General features: G+C 44.9%; 1 protein-coding gene across 2 annotated transcripts in view; it reads left to right on the top strand.

Annotated features, from left to right (window-relative positions):
* Positions 1-15050, top strand: part of WNK3 (WNK lysine deficient protein kinase 3) — a 217239-nt gene that overhangs the window by 106459 nt on the left and 95730 nt on the right. For both annotated transcript variants that reach the window (XM_068248302.1, XM_068248303.1), the window contains exons 5-6: positions 3138-3295; positions 7164-7252. In XM_068248302.1, coding sequence (XP_068104403.1) covers positions 3138-3295; positions 7164-7252 — 247 coding nt within the window. The remainder of the gene's footprint in view (positions 1-3137; positions 3296-7163; positions 7253-15050) is intronic.

Below are 15050 nucleotides of genomic sequence, written 5' to 3'. Positions count from 1 at the left end.
TAAAGCCTCTGCTAAGCAAGGAAACAATACTAAAGGATTTTTGAGCTCCTATCTGCTAGATGGTTGGTATTGATGATCTTGTGAGCAGTGTGAAAATCCTTTAGCTTCTAGAGCAAAAATAGACCTATTGCAGGTCACAAGAATCCTAGGACAGGTGCAACTGTATGACATCAGCCCCCTTTTCAGCTTCGCTTCAACAATCTGCTTGGTGATTTCACTCAATGTTGTGGCTGTTGTGGCATGAATGGCTTCAGGTTCCCATGTCCTTCTCTTTCCAGCTTCTATGGAAAGCACCTGTACTTTGCTGTATTGCAGACCTCTGTACAGGTGCAATGTCTGTGAAACACTCCTTATCCTTCAGACTCCAATGAACTGAAAAAGTCAGTAGGAGGAATGATGGAATGTCTTCCTGAATAGACAGAAGTTTCTCCATTTATCACCTGTTAGCCAAAGTGTGTAAGAGGATTAGTTGCCATAGCGACTGGTGCTTATCAAGGGAATTCATTTTTAACGTCATGAATGATCTCCGGGTTTTTTCCTCTTTAGCATTAACCCATATTACAGCATGGCACATTTATTTTATGTAGCACTGAGAAACGATTCATAGAAACCTGCCTAATTGTGTGCAATGGAGATGGTCAATGAGATGGTAGTAATAGTCTTGCATGCCGATGTAATGCAGATTTGTATGCAACATGGAATTGGGTCAGTCAACTGGCAGAAAGCGCATTTTATTGGCCCATTTTAATGCTCTGCACAATACTCTTTATATTTCCATGTTTGTTGGAATTATTAGCATCTCATTGACCATCTCTAGTGGGTAGGAGAAATGTTGAACATAGCACTGGTCATTTGAGTGCGGTTTCATTTGGGCTCCAAGCACTCAGCTATGCAGTAGCCAAAGTGCTAGGTTAGGTTTCCACTAGAGGGGGTGCTGCAGTTTCCCTTTTTAAAGGGAACCAGCGGTGAGAGACACGGGGGCCGACATTTATTCCCTTTAAAGCCCAATCTACACGATACGATTCTTTATACGATTCAATTACGATTCTATTTACGATCTAATTAAATCCGACATGTCCGATCAGGATTCGATTCAATTCGATTTGTCATTGCATAACAATGGCAAATCGAATTGAATCGAATCCTGATCGGACATGTTGGATTTAATCGGATCGTAAATAGAATCGTAATTGAATCGTATAAAGAATCGTATCGTGTAGATTGGGCTTTAAACCATACACGTTGCATGGTTGTCCTGCTGATCCACTGCCTCTAATACTTTGTTATAGCCTCTGAATAAAGCATGCAGATTAGAGGTTTCTGACCAAAATCTGACATGATTAGCTGCATGCTTGTTTCAGATGCTACTGACCAGAAAGATGAGCAGGACTGCCAGGCAACTGGTATTATTTAAAAGAAAATGCTTATGGCAGCCTCCACATGTCTCTCACCTCATGTTTCTTTGAAGATCCAGGAGAAAAATGACAGAAGGTGAGTACTGGTCAGGGTTAGAAGTAAGTTACGGAATATTGATGTTAGGGGATATATGTAGGGAGATGTTAGATTTATTGGCGAAGGTTATTAGGATGGGTTTAGGAGTTAAGGGAGTCAAATCAGTTAAGGGCTCAATGTTAATTAGGGGTATTAAGGGTTATTGTAAGGGTCAATTACTGTACGATTAAGCAATCCGTAAGGGGTTAACGTGGAGGAGAGGTGTCAGCAAAGGATTAAAATCTAGGTGGAGGAGGGTAATGGGCCTCAGGAGGTGGATTAGATTCTGGGTATTGCTAATAAGTAGCTGATTGATGGGGGGAAAGTGCAGAAACAATCACTGCGAAAAAATGATTGAAGGAGACAAAAGGGGACTGAGAGCCCAATGTAGTGTAGTATCTCAGTGACAGTCAGGTGTACAACAAAGTAATGGTTATACTCACAAACGTGGGTCGCCACAAAGGCAACCACTGGAAAGGCAGGCGGGGAGAATTATAACCTGACCCTGCTCAGGTTTAAAGGGACACTTAAGTCAAACAAAAAAAATTAGCTTTATTCACCTGGGGCTTCCAATAGCCCCCTGCAGCTGTCCGGTGCCCTCGCCGTCTCCCTCCAATCCTCGTGGCCCTGCCGGCAGCCACTTCCTGTTTCGGTGACAGGAGCTGACAGGCTGGGGAAGCGAGTGATTTTTCACGTTACCAGATACATTAGCACCCTCTATGCTGCTATATGGTATATGATATATGTTATAGCAGCATAGATGGCGCTATTGTGGCCAGGAACGCGAAGAATCACTCGCGTCCCCAGCCTGTCAGCTCCTGTCACCGAAACAGGAAGTGGCTGCCGGTGGGGCCAGGAGGATCGGAGGGAGACGGCGAGGGCACCGAACAGCTGCAGGGGGCTATTGGAAGCCCCAGGTGGGTAAAACTCATTTTTTTTGTTTGACTTAAGTGTCCCTTTAAGAAGTGGCTCTGTAGACAGGAAGGAATGGGGATACACCCCTCCACCAAGGGTGGACTAGACAATTTGTAAAGCAGTAACAGAGGCGCCAAGTAGAGTAAAAATGATAAAAAAAAAACTGTTTAAAAAGGGGGAAGTTGGTGGACTCCCCTCCCTCGTAGAAAGAAAAACCGGGCAATGGGACGTTACTCACAGTATAAAAAATGATGCACAGTATACAAATTATAAAAAATGATGCACAGCCGAATGCACCACTGGCGCCTAAATAAACATTAGTTTGAACTGTACACTGTGAGTAGCAGGGCTGTGGTGTTGGTACAAAAATCATTTGACTCCGACTCTGGGTACCCAAAATAGCTCCGACTCCTCGACTCATTAGTCTATTTACCAGGGTTGTGAATTTGGTACAAAAATACTCCGACTCCCGACTCCGACTCCTTAGTTTATGAAACAACCGACTCCAACTCAGACTCCAGGTACCCAAAATTGCGCCAACTCCTCGACTCAGACTCCACAGCCCTGGTGAGTAGTTCTAATAGGTGTAACCAATTAATTTACTTTGAGATATTATTCAATGTGTTTCTTAGGCTGTTGCTTTATTGGAGACACCGGCGCACTTTATCAGTGGTTTAAAATAGGTTTGCTGATGAAGATGATGCATTGTTGTGTAATGATTTATTTTCCAGGAACTCCAGAATTCATGGCCCCAGAAATGTATGAGGAGCATTATGACGAGTCTGTGGATGTCTATGCATTTGGCATGTGCATGCTGGAAATGGCTACCTCAGAATACCCATACTCTGAATGCCAGAATGCCGCTCAGATCTACCGCAAAGTAACCAGTGTACGTCTGCTTTCTAACATAATTCTGCCTTTAATGTGTAATTCCATTTGCCTTCCCTCTTGTGCTGTGCAGCGTTGCATCCTAACAGCTGCCTGTAGGTGAACAAATGTTCTTCTATACAGTACTGTCCATCTTGTATGCTGTGTTCTGTGACTGTGTATGTAACGTACAGTATTTCATATTGTGTAGACTTTTTTTTTTTTTTCACTTTAAGCAAGGCTGTTTTTATACTGGTGGTTTTGCAAATCTCATATTTTGGATTTGTAGGCACTTGCAAAGCAGCGTGAAAAACTGGCACAATTTTATATACATATGGTAGGGGGATGGTGCTTGCCACAATCTACTGCTGAAGTTGCTGTTTTATAATCACCTTCAACCATAACCTCTGTGTATGTATCGTCCATAGGCTTACACAGTGTGCCGTTTTAAAGTACAGTAAACTGCTGCCAGTCATTGACTGCCTTCCAGGATGCTGTAAAATCCATTGTGATCATGTGCTAGAGTCCACCACACCGGTCCAAAAGCCTCAGATGTAGGTTGGGTAACTCACGTCCAAAAGCAACAATTTATGGTGACCGCATAATGCCTGTACAAGCTTCCCCCTGTCCTCTAGCTCATGAATACAGCTGTCAGGAGCATTGATAACGGATTATTGTTTTAATCCCCGCCCCCTGCTTAGTCACATGTACATACAGTATATGTACAAGGGTCTTTGGTCAGACGATAAATGATAGTTCAAACAGGTTTTGCATAGGCTACTATTAACCTCCTTAGCGGTAACCCTGTGTGTGACACTGGGTAAGCCGCCGGAGGGTGCCGCTCAGGCCCTGCTGGGCCGATTTACATAAAAAATTTTTTTGCTACACGCAGCTAGCACTTTGCTAGCTGCGTGTGCATAACGATCGCCGCCGCGACGCCCCCCCTCCCCCACGAGACCCCTGCGCTGCCTGGCCAATCAGTGCCAGGCAGCGCTGAGGGGTGGATCGGAACACCCGCTGACGTCAGGATGTCGATGACGTCATCGCGATCGCCATGGCGACGGGGAAGCCCTGCAGGGTAAAAGCGCCGGCGGCGATCGGAGGGGGGGAAGCATGTAGCTAGCTCTAGGCTAGCCACATGCTTTAAAAAGCGCCCCCTGGCAGATTTATTGTACCGCCAAGGGGGTTAAAGGTCTTAACACACCCTAAAGTTTGTGTTTTTATGGTTCATTGTATATAAAGCGTTTTATAATGACATTCTGATCAATAAGTCTTATTGCATCACTGAATTTTCTGTAAAGGTCAGTCCTGTTAATTTGTCAAAAATGGCTTCTGACTTGCTATTCTCTCATACCCTGTGTTTGCAAACCTGACTTAAGAGGGACATGGAGGCTTCCATATTTATTTCCTTTTAAACAATACCAGTTGCCTGGAAGTTACAATGATATAGACACACGAGTGGCGCTGCCAGCATCTTACATCCGGACTAAAATAAATTGTGCAAAACTACTGCATTATTGATCAGGGCCCTATGTTGACATTTTAAGCCATCTTAAATAGAAGTACAGTACCACTTTAGGATTCTACCTTTGGTGTATATTTGAGGATCTCAGAGCCTAGGCCTAACCTTGTCCTAATATTTAAATTAACCTCAAGTGTGACGACTATGGAGGCTGCCATGTTAATGTCAGATTAGAAAAATGCCATTTCTTGGCTTTGATGTTGATCTTTTTGGGTTCTTTAGGGCCCATTCACACTAGAGCGTTGCCACGATTTCTGCAAAACGCTCAAACGCTAGCGCTTTTAAGGAGCGCTGGTGTAATAAAACCCTATGGGCCCGTTCTTACTTGGGTGATTCGCGCTAATCGCCGCAAATCACCCAAAAACGTGAAACGCAAATGCGTCGCCTGCATCATTTTCAGGTGATTTCCTGGCGATTGCGTTTCAGTGCTATAGAAGCGCTAAAAGAGATCGCGGAAGAATCGCCGCACTGTTCAGTGATTTTTCTGCATGAAATCGCGGAAAAATCACTCCTACAAAACGCCGGCAAAAATCGCCGGCATTTTGCAAACACAATTGTGAATGGGCCCTTTGTGTCTTGAGTTGTAGACCTATTAAGTCAGAACTCTCAATCTGCATAGAGGTTCTGATTCAACGATTAACCCTTAGAGTGCCATCTCTTTTTGTGTTAAAAAAAATTGTGTTTATTAGATGTCTTGAGCAAATCTGTGTACGAAAATTCACATGTGTCAGTAGGGAATGTCACTGAGGTGCAAATACATTTTAGAGGACTGAGAATTATTAAAAGTATTACGATACAGAATTATGCAGATGATTATGAAGATCAAAAATGTTAATGGACTAATCAAATTTTGCAGTGAAAGCATTTGATCCATTTCAAGCTGCACAGATCTCAGTAACATTTGCATAATTCTGCATCAACTGAGAATTAATTGCATATTTTAAGTCAAGTAGAAAGTTGGCACTGAGCCTAAACTTTGTACTAAACGCCCTTAAAGGGGAATTGAAGAGAGAGGTATATGGAGGCTGTCATGTTTATTTCCTTTTAATCAATACCAGTTGCCTGGCAGCCCTGCTGGTCTATTTCTCTGCAGTAGTATCTGATTAAAACCAGAAACAAGCATGCAGCTAGTCTTGTCAGATCAGACTTCTAAGTCTGAACCACTGAAACACCTGATCTGCTGCATGCTTGTTCAGGGGCTATGGCTAATAGTATTAGAGGCAGAGGATCAGCAGGGCTGCCAGGCAACTGGTATTGTCTAAAAGGAAATAAACATGACAGCCTCCATATACCTCTCTCTTCAGTTCCCCTTTAAGAGCTCGTTCAGACTATGCACTCTGCCGTGCACATTTTGGCAGTGCGCATAGTGTGCGATACACAAGAATGGTAGAATGGCATAGACGGCCCTTCTACCGTTCCCATCATATGCACTGCACAAGAATTGTAGTACGCTATTGCACTGCTGCATGCATTTTCGGGAATCGCAGGGCAGATCAGATCTGTAGCGCAGATGGCGTGCGATCGTACGCGTTGCGTTCCGATCGCACAGCCATCTGCGCTGAATGTGAACAAAGCCTTAGACGTCCATGGCAAAGCAATATTGGGACAAAAAAACACTCAGACGGCCGCTGCAGGCGAAAATAGTTTTGTAGTCAAACGCCGTTAGACGTATGGGTGCGGAAATGCCTATAGTAGTCTGTGGCAGGGTTAAGAAATATTGTACAGTAGGCAGATCTGGCTGGCAAGAAGCCTTATTTGTAAGCAAGTCTGCAGAATCAACCTACATATTCATGCCTGTTTAAGTTTCACTTTAGAAGAATGGCAGTAAAGTTGGTTGTACACTATTCAATTAGTGGTAATTTAGATAATCAATTGAAATGTTCCAGGTGATGGTGGTTTATCTGTTCTACCAGTCTGTAATGTTAACTCTGTGACTAGATTTCAGGATAAAAAAACCCCTGCCTAATATTGATCTCACTGCTATAGCCACAAGCTTTGATCTGCCTTATGTAATACAAAGCTGTGCGGAACCCCAACGGCAGGCTGCTGCTTTTACCCACAGCCTCTCTCCATACAGTTCCGGGCGTAATCGATCCCGCAAAGAATCTACTTTTCTGACCTGTGTACAATCAAAATTTCAGATTTAAAAAAAAAATGCCATGATTTCAATAGATGTTGTTTTTACTGAACCTCAGTCTAATCTTTTGAAAAATCTGTAAGCGCATCATTACATGGATAGGTAGCTCAGATCATAGACCTACTTACTACTACCACAACCAATACCTCTGTGTTAATCTTAAAAAATTTTTTTTAATGAAAACCATGAAGAATGTCAGAACTTAACCATTGTCTTTCCTGACCCTTACAGGGTATTAAGCCTGCCAGTTTCAACAAAGTGACGGACCCAGAGGTGAAGGAAATCATAGAGAGTTGCATACGGCAGAATAAGACTGAAAGGTAAGAAAATGAGCAGGAAGATGAATGCGCGCATCTCACAATTGCTGCAGAAGAAAAGGTCACATGCTCATCAGAACTCAGTCACTTCGCAATTAGCTCATGATCTGTTTCATTCTGCCAGCCTGACATGACCTGAAATGTGACCCTTTTTCAGAAATAACTCTTCACGTGTTGTCAAAGTTAAAACGCTGCTTGCAGTCATTGAATTCTTTCCCATATGAATGGCGGTCTTGTAATATGTTAAGCAGAAATTCCTATTGGAAACACATGGAGCTTGTTCCTTTGCATTTGCTTTCCTGCACTATTATTCTCACTACTGAGGACTTTGTCTATCCCCGGTGCAATCTAGTTATCTGATTAATCAAATATGCTTCAGGGGTTTTCTGTAATTGCAGAAGGTCGTACTGTAACCTTTTACTATGTGTGCATAATTGATTTTTATATGTTTAGGAATATATTCAGCAGTTACTTTCTGGAAACTGGTATACTGAATTAAAGCTCATCTCCAGGCCGATAATTAATTAAATATTCCATCTAATAACTTAAAATTGACCATATGCATCTAAAAATCCTGTCTTTAAATTTTATCACATAGACTGAATTTCAGCTTTATGTTGCTAATTCTGCACTGTGTAGTACAGAGGTAGGGAACCTATGGCTCGGGAGCCAGATGTGGCTCTTTTGATGGCTACAGCTGGCTCACATACAAATCAATAGGGGTTGATTCACTATTGCTGTAGCATGCACTACTAACTTGCTCGCGCTACCGTAAAACAAACTGCTGGTCCAATCGTCCCACTCTGGACCCTCTCAGGTCCAGTGACTTTGTAGGACGAGATCCCCGCACTTTGGCCCAATAGGCTGCCTGTCAAGTGACAGGCAGCCTATTGGGCCAATCAAAGCGCAGGAATCTCGTCCTACAAAGTGAATCAACCCCCAAGTCATCTAGCTGCAGTGTACTCCCCAGAAATTTTTTCCAGCCGGGTGGCATGAAAAAGTAGCCGGGTGGGGCGAGATGAGAATGCAGGGCTAGTGCTTCTATGAGCAACTCTGCTTACAGCATAGGAGGAGGCGAGCCGATGATAGCCGGGTGCTGACCAAAACTAGCCGGGTGTAGCACCCGGCTAAAAGAGCCTGGGGAGAACACTGGAATTGTATGGAAGGTTGATGGTTTCTGACAGGTATGAGCAACAGATACATAGGATTCACAGGTGCATGAGAGATGAGGGAAAATGGTCATACTTTACATCAATTTCTATTCAATCCAACTGTAATGATGATTACTGATCCTTAAATGTGAGGCCTGGAACCCACAAAAAAAAAAAAGAGTAAAACGGTATTGCAAACACTAGCGATTTGTGGTACGGTTTTGCAAGCGATTTTGGTAGTGGTTTCCTTGCTCCTATACAATTCATTAGCATGGAAACTTTCCCAAAATGCTGCACGTCCTGCGATTGCGATTTCCTTAATCACAATCGCTCTTGTGGAATCTGTCCCATCCATTTACATTGGCAGAGCGATTAGGGAAATCGCTAGTGATTGAAAGCGTTCCCTAAGGGCCCATTCACACTAGAAATCGCTAAACGCTAACGCAAAACGCTGAGCGTTTTTCTGGCATTTTTCCTAGCGATTTTTCACTGTATAGAGAGCGTTTTTCCAGCAATTAGCGTTTTGCGATTTCTAGTTTAATTCAAATACTTTTATTGAAACGCTAATCGCTCCAGAGCCGCTCAGAAAACACTGCATGCAACGCGTTTGCGTTTCAGCAAATCGCTAAACGCTTAGATGAGAACACTTACATACACTTCCATTGTGCACAGGTTTTTCAAATCGCTGGCGATTTTCAGCAAAGCTGAAATCGCTCTGAAAACGCATAAGTGTGAATGGGCCCTTAATGCTCAAAAAAAACCCAACGCTCTTGCAAGTTCCAGGCCTGAAGGTCAATGAGATGCAAATACTCCAAGTTGGTGCAAATTTTTTTTTACAATTTTCTATGCAACATTCTGCAGCACACTGTGCCTGATTTCCACTTACCTGGGGCTTCCTCCAGCCCTAAGTGGACTGTAGGCTGGCCCACCGTCCTCCCTGGCCTTCCGTAGAAAGCTCCCATCATTTTGCCAGTCAGGTCTCTTCTGTGTATGCGCTGGCAGGCTGTGCATGACCTTGTGGCTGGGAGTGTTCTGCCCCAGCACATGCACAGAATACTCCCAGCTACAAGGGCATACTCGTACATGTGCAGAAGAGCGCAGATTGGCCAAACTATCGGAGCTTTCTACGAGACAACAAAGCGGCCGGGGAGAGTGGCGAGGGATCCCACGGCCCACATGAGGCTGGAGGAAACCCCAAGTATAAATCAGGCACAGTGTACACTTTAAAGGGAACCTAAACTGAGAAGAATATGGATTTTTCCTTTTAAAATACCAGTTCCCTGACTCTCCTGCTGATCATGTGCCTCTCCGTCCTTCCGTAGAAAGCTCCCATCATTTTGCCAGTCAGGGCTCTTCTGTGCATGCGCTGGCAATAGTAGGAATTTCTTATCAGTGAGACACTGTAGTCACTTCCTGTCTGAGTCAGGACTGAGTCAGCCACTTACATACCTGATATTTAACTCTTTCAGGCAGAGAAAGAAAAAAAGGAACACAGCATAGTTATGTGTGTGCTTGGCACTGTACATACACATGTCTATCTCATCATGTGACCTCAGGTTTCTCTTTAAGGCTACGCTCACAAGTAGGGCATTGCAGTGCAACATAACGGATGCACTATAATACAGAACATCTCACTGCAATGTAACACCTATGTGTTCACAGTGCATCTGTTGCAATCTAACTATTATAAAACAGTGAAGCTTACTTTTCACTGACTGTAGGCTTCACTGTACATGACTCTATGCCAGTGATGGCTAACCTTGGCACTCCAGCTGTGACAAAACTACAAATCCCATCATGCCTCTGCCTCCCCCCTCAGCTTACAGCTTTCCGAGCACTGCAATGCCTCATGGGACTTGTAGTTCCACCACAGCTGGAGTGCCGCGGTTAGCCATCACTGCTCTATGCCCATATAACGTGCAGTGCAACTTTTCCCTTCCACCCCTGCCTTGACCGGGAAGGCAACACAGTCTGATCTGAACGCAGCCTTAATTGGACCATTTCAGATTCCGTCATTTTTGATTGGCCCGTTTTCAAGCTCCTCGTTGACCACCACTAATCCTTAATATGCAAACAATTAACCTGTTAAAAAAAATAATACAACCTGTTAATGGATACTAGGGATGGGACGAATCCACAATTTCTTCGAATCCGGATCTAAAAAGGTTCTCGAATATCTCGAACCTTTCGAATCCCGAATCTAACGAATCCTGCGGTCCGTGGAATAGTTGCCCACAGTATAGGTAGGCAGGCTAGGTGCTCACACTATAGGTAGCTAGGTAAAGGTTCCTTCAGTATAGCTAGCTAGGCATAGGTGCCTTCAGTATAGATAGCTAGGTATAGGTGCCTTCAGTATAGCTAGTTAGGTATAGGTGCCTTCAGTATAGCTAGTTAGGTATAGGTGCCTTCAGTATAGCTAGTTAGGTATAGATGCCTTTAATAAAGCTAGCAAAGCATAGGGGCCTTTAGTATAGCTAGCAAGGTATAGGGGCCTTCTGTAAAGTTAGTTAGGTATAGGGGCCCTCAGTATAGCTAGTTAGGTATAGGGACATTCAGTATAGCTAGGTATAGGGGCATTCAATATAGCTAGGTATAGGGGCATTCAGTATAGCTAGTTAGGTATAGGGGCCCTCAGTATAATTAGTTAGGTATAGGGGCCCTCAGTATAATTAGTTAGGTATAGGGGCATTCAGTATAGCTATGTATAAGGGCATTCAGTATAGCTAGTTAGGTATAGGGGCCCTCAGTATAGCTAGTTAGGTATAGGGGCATTCAGTATAGCTAGTTAGGTATAGAGGCCCTCAGTATAGCTAGTTAGGTATAGAGGCATTCAGTATAGCTAGTTAAGTAAAAGGGCATTCAGTATAGCTAGGTATAAGGGGATTCAGTATAGCTAGTTTGGTATAGGGGCCCTCAGTATAGCTAGTTAGGTATAGGGACCCTCAGTATAGCTAGTTAGGTATAGGGACCCTCAGTATAGCTAGTTAGGTATAGTGGCCCTCAGTATAGCTAGTTAGGTATAGGGGCATTCAGTATAGCTAGTTAGGTATAGGGGCCCTCAGTATAGCTAGTTAGGTAAAAGGGCATTCAGTATAGCTAGGTATAAGGGGATTCTGTATAGCTAGTTAGGTATAGGGACCCTCAGTATAGCTAGTTAGGTATAGGGGCATTCAGTGTAGCTAGTTAGGTATAGGGGCATTCAGTGTAGCTAGTTAGGTATAGGGGCATTCAGTATAGCTAGTTAGGTATAGGGGCCCTCAGTATAGCTAGTTAGGTATAGGGGCATTCAGTATAGCTAGTTAGGTATAGGGGCCCTCAGTATAGCTAGTTAGGTAAAAGGGCATTCAGTATAGCTAGGTATAAGGGGATTCTGTATAGCTAGTTAGGTATAGGGGCATTCAGTGTAGCTAGTTAGGTATAGGGGCATTCAGTGTAGCTAGTTAAGGTATAGGGACCCTCAGTATAGCTAGTTAGGTATAGGGACCCTCAGTATAGCTAGTTAGGTATAGAGGCATTCAGTGTGGCTAGTTAGGTATAGGCGCATTCAGTGTAGCTAGTTAGGTATAGGTGCCTTGAGTATAGCTAGCCAGGGTACCCCCCTTCCCTCTGTGCGCCTCCTCTGCTCACCCCCTACATAGAAAAAAAAAGCATCGGCTCACCTAACAAGGGGATCCAGCTCCGAATCCCGCTGCATCCCCGCGCAACCGCCGATCCCCCGCTCGTCCTCTTCCGACCCCCCCCCCCCGCGCCTCCTCCACTCGCCCCTTGCATAGATGTGAGCATTGGCTCACCTAACACCTGCCCTGGATTCCCTACCTTCCGCCAGTGCAGAGCCGCAGACCTCTTGCTTCTAGTGTTGTCCTGATCATGAACGATTTGATCCTTGATCCGAATCTATTTTGTGAGTCGAATCATCCGAATCATCAAAATAAGTGATTCGGATCACAAAGGGGGCGGGGCCAGGAGCGACACACTCCCCTCTCAGCGGGCAGCGGGGTCCTGGAAGCAGAGCAGAGATGGATCGCTCTGTTAAAGGGGAGGCAGCCTTGCACAGCCACAGGTAGATGAGAGAGAGGGGACAGTGTTCTCCCCAGGATTTTTTTCCAGCCGGGTGGCATGAAAAAGTAGCCGGGTGGGGTGGGATTGGGGGAATGCTGAGCGGCACAACTTTGCTTACAGCATAGGAGGAGGTGGCAACCAGATGACAACTGGGTACTCATCAAAATTAACCAGGGGAGAACACTGCAGAGGTTGTGAATGGCTGGCCTACTGATGGCTGGAGCTGGGCTAGTGACACAGAGACAATACAGTCCTACTCCTGTGACTGGACTTACACACCTGTGTGAAGTGCCCCTTTACACAAAGCCAGCAGGCAGAGGTAGTGATTGGCTGGCACTGAGCTAATGACAGAGACAATACATTACTATTGTGGTGACTGGAGACACTTCTGTGTGGAGTGCCCCTTTACACACAGCCAGCAGGCAGAGGTTGCGATTGGCTAGAGCTGGACAACTGACACAGAGATAGAATACATTACTATTGTGGTGACTAGAGACAAATCTGTGTGGCGTGCCCCTTTACACACAGCCAGCAGGCAAAGGCTGTGATTGGCTGGCCTGTTGATGCTGGGCTAGTGACACATTACAGAGGCCTCGCTCCCCCCACAACACAGCCGCCCTCTCACCCTCCCCATATCCGGGCGCAGAATCCCATGTCGGTTGCTATGGAAATGAGTGAAGCTAGGCTCCTCAGTCCCCCACACAATTTCCAGCGCCCTCCTCCACTCCGGAGCAGTCCCGCATCCGCCCCCCAACCTGGCTGCACTCCATATACATTTACCGCTGCGCAACTCCCCGGGAAGCCACAGGTGCAACCACTGCTGCCAGCACGTCGCACGCTAAGCTCCGCGTTCCAGATGACGTCACCGCACGGCTTCAAGGGCTACACAGAATCCGCCCCGGGCCGTGAAATGGCTGACAGGCGCAAATGATAGGGCGCTCTGCGGACTCCTCCCACTAGGCCACGCTTGTGATGGTAAGGAAGCGCTGATTGGCCGAGCGTCACTTCACTGAAAGCTGGAGAATAATAATGGCAGCGATGAGCCGAGCATGTGGTGACAGGACAGGTGGTCTCATCAGCCGGGCGGTAATTTAATTTACCCGGGCGCTCCGCCCAGCTAATTGATCCTGGGGAGAACACTGAGCTAATTGTACGAGCGGTTAGGGCTGGGGCACACCGAGCTGCTTTTTGAACGTTTTTGCAGCCGCTTGCGGCTGCGGATATGCTAGGGTAATGTATTTCAATGGGGGTGTGCACACCACAGTGGGAGACGTTTTGCAGAAACGAATCCTCCCGGGGTGAGGCATTTTTTGGATTGCGGAGGCGTTTCTGCCTCAATGTTAAGTATAGGAAAAACGCAAACCGCTCTGAAAAACGGCAGATCAGATTGGTTTGCCAGGCGGTTTTGTTACAGAAGCTGTTCAGTAACAGCTTTACTGTAACAATATATGAAATATGCTACACTGAAATCCGCAGCAGCAATCCGCAAAATGCTAGCAAAACGTCTCATAAAAATAAAAAAAAGCGTTTAAAAATCTGCTAGCATTTTGCAGATCTGCTAGCGGGTTTTGGTGTGCACCGGGCCTAAGTCAGTATTTCTCCTGTCTGGCTCACGGGGAAATTGCTGATGTTGCAGAAACACAAGAGAAGCTGAAGACCTGACTGACACTTCCGCTGCCCTGAGGATCAACTGTATACACATCCCCATGGCACCAGGGACGTGAGCCCTCTGCTGTGCATGCGCACTGTTCCAGTTTGAAACATATTGTATGGCTCTCACAGAATTCTATAATACGTGGCGTTTATGGCTCTCTCAGCCAATCAGGTTCCTGACCTCTGGTGTAGCAGAATAAAAGTTTCCTGACATACTTAGTCCCTGATTCACTAAACTGCAGTAAGACTGCCATGTAGCACACAGCAATTTTACCAATACTACTGCTGGCGGTGTAGTGCAGTTTGCCTGAATAAAGAAAAAATGGCGTTAAAGTAACACAAGCCTTGCTAGGGTAAGACACAGTACAACACATGCTACCCTAGCAACACTTATGTTATTTACGTAAACTGGGTTGCGCTAATTAGGCAATTTGTACTATTTCTGCCAGCGGTGGTTACGGTAAATTTGCCGTAAGCTGCTTGTGTAGTCTAGGGTAGTGCATCAGGCCCAAAGAATGTAAATAGACTCCCCTCATTCATTGGGGAAATGCAAATATATGTGATTGCAATATAATACATTTTTTTTGTAGAATAGTAGTTGTGGCTAAAGCTGATGTTTTTGTCTTGCTTGCTGTATATGTGAAACCGCATTGACCAGGACCAAGAGTGGGAAACAAGGACTACTTCTGGAATTAAAGAGTTCTGAGGAAAGTGAATGCGCTCTCTGACGGGCATATGCTAGAATAAAGTTAACGTAGTTGTTTTCTGTGTCCATTTTTCTAATTGGGCAAATGGAGTACTAGCAAATATGTATTCACTTGTTTTTGGTTTTTTTTGTTTCATGTTTTTTTTGGCTTTTAATCAGCTCTTAGTGCAGTTCTTTGAAAAGGTGATGTACAAAGCTGAGGGTCAGAAAACCTTGGAGGTAATAACATACA

The sequence above is a fragment of the Hyperolius riggenbachi genome, chromosome 8 (assembly GCF_040937935.1).
Source record: "Hyperolius riggenbachi isolate aHypRig1 chromosome 8, aHypRig1.pri, whole genome shotgun sequence".
NCBI classification, from domain to species: Eukaryota; Metazoa; Chordata; class Amphibia; order Anura; family Hyperoliidae; genus Hyperolius; species Hyperolius riggenbachi.
This window is presented reverse-complemented; position numbering and strand designations above follow the sequence as displayed.